General features: G+C 33.7%; 1 protein-coding gene across 1 annotated transcript; it reads right to left on the reverse strand.

The window, feature by feature from the left end:
* Positions 1-330: 330 nt before the first annotated feature.
* Positions 331-1,677, reverse strand: LOC112524851 (L10-interacting MYB domain-containing protein-like). Its single transcript, XM_025134798.1, has 4 exons — positions 1,580-1,677; positions 1,416-1,420; positions 888-1,228; positions 331-807 (listed from the first exon to the last, which is right to left on the reverse strand). The coding sequence occupies exons 1-4, from the start codon at positions 1,675-1,677 to the stop codon at positions 331-333; spliced, it is 921 nt and encodes a 306-aa protein (XP_024990566.1).
* Between the last annotated feature and the right edge of the window lie 6,590 nt (positions 1,678-8,267).

Consider the following 8,267-nt stretch of genomic DNA (forward strand, 5'->3'; position numbering starts at 1 on the left):
ACTATTCAAATAATAAATCATATTGTAAATCCAAAAAAAAAAACACTATAAATCTAAAAAGAAATGCATAAAATAAACATGTTAATCATAAATCCAAAACTAACACTTATCATAAATCCAAGCCATACATATCATAAATCCATAGCCACATACATATCATTAATTGTCACAAAATACATCATATGTCCAAAAAAACATAGCACCAAATTGTCATTCAAAAAAACTCACAAGTTAGCACACAAAAGTTCTAAAAATGTTATACTTCACAAAAGTTCTAAAAACGTGACACCAATCTTACTGATATCCTTGTTTTGCCCCAACTGTTCTCACTCATTCTTTGGCAATTTCAGACGGTATTGTCATCCAAGCTTCTCTATTACGGTTGTCCGTAAGAAGAGAAAAGGCAATACGATACAACGGATCATCTTTTGCCCACCCAAGCTCGTTCAATTTTTTTAGGCATGACTTATAACTAAAAAGCTCAGGTTTCCCATATTTCGATGCCAAAGTATCTAAAAACTTTATAAGGTTTTCGTCAAGCTCTGAAGTCGTTGCCATAGTCTTTTTACGCTTCTGTTTCTCAATCGGGGCACGAGATGAACAAGGTGTTGAAGACACGGGAGCTTGATCACTTGAGACATTGATCTCTTCCTCGATGACAACAAAAGGCTCGGTAGTTGGCAAAGGGTCTTCTGACGACGGTCCATGGCCTCCAATACCCGTGGACATACCACCCTCAAATAGTCGTGCACACAAGTCGGGATATGGAAGACTTGTAGTCCTTAATGATTCAACATACCTATTGGTCTGTGTTAAAGAAACATTTAAAAATATACAAACAAAATAAAAAAATCGAAATAAAACAAGATCTAAAGTTAGAAAAAGACCTCTATCTCCAATTCCCATTCCTCGAGGATCAAGTTAAACGTGTTTGTTGAAGGATCATAAACATTGCCGGTTTTGTTTCTTAACTTCAACCAAGCACCATATTTTCCTTTAAAGTAAACAAAATGGTTCCGCATTTGCTTTCGATCGACCACAAAGTTATGTGTGCTTTTCAAAGTATCGTCAACTTTCTTCCACGAGAGTGCCTTCAAGCTAGCACCCTCTTTTCCATTCAACCCAACCTCTAGAATACAACTTTCTAAAAAGGTTTTGACAATATTGGGATCCTTCCAACTAATTCTAACCCTTTTTTGTTGTTGGGTTTCACCCGTTTGTTTCATACCTATAACGAACATTCGAGCTATTAATAAACAAAAGACATGATAAACCCAAATTGAACCAACTATTTAACCAACTATTTTAAACACAAATAGCAGCAAAAAATGCAATCAATCAACAGCAACAACAAACACAAAATAGAGCAGTTATGTATTTTCAGAACAAGAAATGAGAACCAAAAAAACGCAAACAGCACCTACGGTAGCAGCAAACACAAAAAAATAAACAACAAATGAGACACCATACAGTAGCTACGGTAGCATAAGGAATGAGACACTATAAGTAGCAAATACCGTAGCAAACATTAACAGGTAAGCAAACAACAAACATTTACAGGTAAGCAAACAACAAATACCGTAAGCAAACAGCAGCAAACAACAAATACCGAAAGCAAACAGCAGCAAACAGCAAATAATTTTCAAACACAGCAACTACGGTAGCAGCAGCAAACATGAAATACACAAGCAAACACACGCTACCGGCAACCGATTAGGGTTCTTTGCAGGAGAAGTATAGTAGTTACCTTTGGAGAAGAAGAGGGTGTCGATCGATGGAGAATAGAGCAATCAACCGATTAGGGTTCTTTGGAGGAGAAGAGGGCCGTCGATCGATGGAGAAGAGATTGTCGATCGATGGAGAAGAGACCTTCGATTAGGGTTCTTTGGATCGATTAGGGTTCTTTGTGCATTCGATGGAGAAGCGACCGTCAATTTTAGGGTGTTTTCTTGAGAGAGGCGCGACAATAATGTAAGGGTAGGGATAGTCTTTTGACTTGGCTTAACCTGGACAACTCAGGTTTTTCATCTGGGTGAATAAGCCCATTTCTGAACGAATAAGCCTGAAAGTCCACTTTATGATCAATCTTCATAAACCATGGGAATCTTCATGATGATCTTGTAAGAACACTATAAGAGGAGATGAGAGGATTTGTCAACAAGTCAAACTTTCATTTATGAACGTATTTTACAATTGAGCTCATACACTAAAATCACTAAGACAAAAAGCTTTATATAGGGTCAAACTACAACCCTTCTAGTCAATGTCAAACTATACATACAAAGTCAAACACGATGACTTTACAATTATAGACAATATTATCTTTCAAGAAGAATACATTTTAATACTGAAATTTAGACCCAACATTCTCCTCCTTTGTATTCAGGCTTGAAAGAATTTACGTATTTTGAATCTTGTTTGAATTTTGTCATTTTAAGCACTTTATGACTTCTTCAAAAACTTCAAAAACAATCTTCATTTTGAGATCTTCATATTATCTTTTGTTGAGAAAATCTTCTAACATTTCCCCCTCGAATGTAGAACAACAACGATCTTCTCTTTGACAATGTAGAACAATATCAGCAATAATCTTCAGAAATGATCTTCAAGATATGATCTTCAAAGAATCTTCTTCAGAAAACAAATTCTAACATTCTTCCCAAAAACAAACTTCTTCAGAAAAAAATTCATAAACTTTCTTCTTCAAAATTAATATTCTCTTCGATGTGAAATTTCTATCAGTAAACTTTTATAAGGATGATCTTCACATTCAAAAACTCTCAGACATTGTAGCACAGGAATAATTTTCAGTAATAATCTCCAGTCACACTCCTTTGAGTCTTTTACCGACCTTCGATGTTACTCCCCCTTGATTTATATCATATTCCCCTTATATCATCCAGAATTGAACATTTCATTCATTATTTCATACTCTCCTTATGATGAAATGAGAATCATTAACATCATACATTATAATGAATGAAATCTTTAGCGAAAGCCATCAATTCATAAAATTGTAAGCAGATCTTTTCAAATCCACTTGTATAATTTTTACAGATTAAGGGAATGGGAAAATAACAACCAATTTCAACTTATAAAATTGTTTTCAATCTTATAAAAAGATTGGCCTGTGAATATAACAGATATATTCAGTACAACTGATGTACTTCATATATGAGACTTTTTAAGGTTCATTTCACCAGGTCTTCCATTCAATCATCGATATCTTATAACAGGTATATCTTGGAATGTTTCAACAAAATAACATATAATTTGCAAAATCTGTGTAGTGTTGAAAAATAAAGCAACATATGCTTCTGTTTAGGCTCAAAAAGATAAATCGTGTGGACTACACAAATTTATCAGACTCAATACGTGATAAAAAAGACTCAATATCCTTCTGTTTCAATATCAACTTTCTCCGAATGAGAAACTGATAGATTGTGAGTTGCGTACCCCAAATGTTATTGAAACACTTATCTGTTAAGAGATAAATGAGTAGCTGGTGAGGTCGTGACAAGAATTGGCCTGAGTTTTGCCTTTTTCAATATTAGTCTCGAAAGAATTGAGAACTAATAGATTATGTGGTATGCCCGGTAATTTGAATTTTGGAACAGGATTCTTATGTTCTTTTAATCCTGACATAACTCTCATCAATTCTTTTGACTCACAGCAACTACCCCTATCTTTTTCATTTTAATCTCAGCACACAAACCTATTTTGAGTTTAAGCTCACTCAAATATGGTTGTCCTCTTGGGTAGGTTTGTCGGTTCTGACATTCTATAGAGGTATTTCTGTGAAGCACTTAGTCCCTCCTAAATTAGCAGTATACTCTGTTGATCACAACAATTGATCAAGATGATATTGCAATGAAACACAATGATCAGATAAAATTTGATCAAGATGTAACTTTTAAAGCACAATCAAACAAGGAGTGATACACAAAAATCAGATTATTTAGTATGCGAGAGAAATGAATGAAGATCTGTAAGAACAAGTTTACATACTCTGATATTCAAAGAATTATAAAATCTGAATTAATCAAAGAAAAGAAATATCAGAAAAACAAAACTTTGATTACAAACGAGCGCATTATCACCGAAAATGATTTTCATTTTAAGAGACGTGATAATAACAGTTTCAAGAATAGCTGAAATAGGTATTGGAATTATGAATGATGAGAAATTACGCAAGTAAAATATCAGGAAATACCTGCTCAAAGAATGTACTCGTTTCCATAAAAACAATTCCATTTTCTGAAAACATTTATTCAAAATTTCTAGAGACTCCCCATAGAAAATAGATTTAAGTAATATTTTGGTTCAGCTCAAAAATTAAAAAAAAATGGAAACATTTTTAGCATGGGTCCTAAACTGTGTTGTTCAGAAGCCACAATTCATTTAAGCACGGGTCCTGAACAGATATATTCAGAAGCCTTAATGTGGACAGTATACAAACTCCCCCTGAATTTGTGTATCATAATCATGTTATTCTGATCAGCGCTGTAATGACGCACCTGCAAAATCAAATCAAACAGATTTTGGTACCCAGACGAACTTGGGTCTTTCTTTGTTATGTGGGATGTTGTAACTTCCAAACCATCTATTCTTGTTAGATGTTTTCTTTTTCGCACTTTTAACAGGATGATCATATCCATACCAGTTATTGTTATCATACCTGTTATTATTCGTCTAGCTCTTCTGAAATCTTTTGTCTCCAATCCAGCTGTTGTACCTTTTCCTCTTCACAAAATCAGTTTTCTTGCATGTGGAGCACATGATCATTCTCTTGCTAAGATTTATCAAATCATTAGTGGATCTTACAAAACAAGGAAGAAGATTGTTAGTAACAATAGAGTTTTGAGACGAAACAGATTCAGATTTATTAACCCAAACACTTTTAACTTTAGAAGAGTAATTGGATGATCCGATGACATACCCTTGATAGTACTGATTTAAAGAACGAGAATAGTTCTTAGAAACAGTTGATTTAGGACTGCTAGAATAACTGTTAGATTTAGAACATTCATAAAAGTTGGTTTTACACTGTGAAGGAGAACTAGTTGAGCTTTGAGCACAAGAAAAATCTTTAATTTTGTTTAAAAGCTGGTCTCATTCATTAGCAACTAAATCATACTTCTCTTTGAGTTCAGTTCTCATTTTCAGTTCAATTTCAAGTTATGTCTTCAGATCAGACAATTTCTTAGAAGTATCCAGGAGTTTACCTTCTAACTTCTTCTTCAGCTTCTCAAATTTCTTCTTCTCATTATCAAACTCTCTTCTCTCTTCATCTGAGCTGCTTTTTTCATTCTCAAAAGCAATGTCGAGCCATTTTTAATTTTCTGCAAGTTCTTTGGCCATAGCTGCATATTTCTTTGCAGTATTTCTCTTTTCAAGAGCAAACAACTTTTTCTCTTCGTCCAAAGCCTTCTGCTTTTTATCAATGCAGTCAGATAGTTCCTGATTCTGGCTCAGACATTCTTCTCTGATCTCTTTCTTCTCTTTATCAATCTTGGCTCGTTCCAAGATGGTTAGCTGCTCAAAATCCGAGATCTGATTCAATAGCATTTTAACGTTCAGCTCTAGAGAGTTAATCTTATTTTCGTAAGATACGCGTTCAATACCAAATCTTTTCTCTACTTTAAGAATCCTTTTATTCTCTTTCTCAAATTCGTTCCTTTCAGTATTCATAATCTTCTCAGCTTCTAGAACTTTTCTCTGTTCTAATTCCAGTCACGTTCAAACTTATGAAGTTTCTCAGTGAAGTCCTCTGTCTCTGTATTATTCCTCCAAGAAGAGTTTCTCTCATTATTCAGTTCATTTTGAACTTTTTGGAGTTTATTAAATTAGTCTTTATTTGACTTGCTCCACGTTTTTAACTCTTCATCACACTCTTTTCTTACAGAATTCAGAGTGTTCTCAAACTTTTCAATTGTATGAAAAAATTCTCCTTCAACATTTTCTCTCATTTGTGTATTCTCTCTTCTTAAGTCTTTAATTAAATCCTCATTAAGAAAATTCTCACGAAACATAATGACATATTTTTCTTTGTACTCAAACAAACTTTCCTCTAGTTTAGAAATCTTCTCTTTTAATTCCCTGTTCTTCTTCTCAAGATAAACTGCCATTTCAAAATCAACGATTGATCAAAGAATCTAATGTAAAGTGAAATCAGTCAAAGAAATCAAAAATCCAACAAAATCTTTCAGATTTAATCTAAGCTCAAATCTTAGAAAAGATCCAAAACTATTCAAAAAACAGAAAATCAACGAAAACAGTTACAACTCAGTAAAAAACAGTCAAAAACTGTTAAAAACTGTTAAAAACAGTCAGAAACAGTTAAAACTGATTAAAAACAGTTTACATGACACAAATCAGTTCAGAATACTCAAAACAGTTCAAATCAGTTCAAAACAAATCAAAAACCGATAAAATCCTCAAAATCCGGTAAATTGGTAAAAAAAAACAGATAAAACTTGAAATCCAAATAAAATGTGATCCAAAAAAAAAACTAGAAAAAAATAGTGTTAAAAAAATTGATTTTATCACAGTGGGCTATTAATATGGAATGGGCTTGGTAATTAAAAGGCCCAAGATGGATCAAGCTTTGAACAAATAACTCTCAAATACGGTCAATTATGTGTGAGGAGCAGTACTTGGCCGATAAATCTCAAGACCGACTAAAGCTGTGAGAGATCGAGCTTATGATCGATTTAGATGAAATCGAACAGTCAGGTATGCGATTTAGTGCAAATTACACCTAAATCCAACTGATTCCTTGATCGATTTAGCCACAAACAGACAAGGTTGTTTGCGATTTAGCCAAGTCTTGTGCGAGCTCGTGTTGATTTAGCCTTAAAACCGAATAATTTTGTTGATCGATATATGACATAATCGACTGGGATGGTATGCGAGTTATACTAAATCGGCAAATGAAGTGTACGATTTTGAAGAAACTGACAGTGATGGGATTCGATTAGCTAAGACCGCACAAGCCTGTCACTAGGAAGGTCAAATCCGGGTAAAGGGGTGACCGAGTAAGTCTTGATCTCGGCTAAGGATTAAACGAAGAAGAAATCCGGATAAGGCTGGTGTGCGAGAAGAAGCCAATCCGGTCAATGAATTGAGCGAAGAGTCTCTAGACCATGAGACCTTGTTGAGTGGAGATGACCAAAATCGGTGTGTCTTTGATCGATTTAGTCAAAATTGGCTAAATTTGCTTAAGATTTGTGAAATAAACCTTGAATCCGGCTAAGTTTGGCTGTCCCTTTGAATGAGAAAGACTTAGAAACAAATGGTTAACACTTGCATCCGGCCAAGGAAGGATATGAACATAATCCGGTCAATGAAGTAAACAAACACCAAATTTCACCAAAATTCTATCAAAACATGGATCAAAATACTAAAAAATTATGAATTTTGTTAAGAACAAAAAACTTTTCAAAAACCAAAAATTTCACCAAAACTTGAAAATCAATGATCAAAACACAAATCTTTGTGTATAACAAAGATTCACGAAGTGATTACACACACTTTGATTACTATTTTAACACAAAAACACAAAATTTTGAAAAAAATTCAGATTAAAATCTTTAAAAGATGAAGAACAATGAACAACAAGATGAACATCAAGAATTCCATAAACTTTTCTTCAAACGATCTTCAAAATCTGTTGATTTCTTCTTATGATTTCTTGCATATCCCGCTCTGATACCAATTGAAAGTCCACTTTATGATCAATCTTCATAAACCATGGCAATCTTCATGATGATCTTGTAAGAACACTATGAGAGGAGATTGAGAGAAAAAGTCAACACAATCAAACTTTCATTTATGAACGTATTTTACAATTGAGCTCATACACTAAAATCACTAAGACAAAAGCTTTATACAAGGTCAAACTACAACCCTTCTAGTCAAAGTCAAACTACACATACAAAGTCAAATACGATGACTTTACAATTACAGACAATATTATCTTTCAAGAAGAATACAATTTAATATTGAAATTCAGACCCAACAAAGCCCGAGGTAAACCTCTTATTTTGTCTGTTCGAATAAGCCAGTTTATCCACTAAGCTCATTAAGCCTCAAGTAAACAGGTCCTTAGAGTATATGCCATTAAGATCCCTTATACGTGTATTACCTTTGTCTTCGCCAATAACACATTTTGGTTTGATTAAACGTGTTACGAAAAAGTTAAGTTTACATAGTCATTTCATGTTATTTTATAATTCCTTATAAAAGCTACGAGTCAAATGACGACG

This window comes from Cynara cardunculus, assembly GCF_001531365.2.
Source record: "Cynara cardunculus var. scolymus isolate 2C chromosome LG 13, CcrdV1, whole genome shotgun sequence".
NCBI lineage: Eukaryota > Viridiplantae > Streptophyta > Magnoliopsida > Asterales > Asteraceae > Cynara > Cynara cardunculus.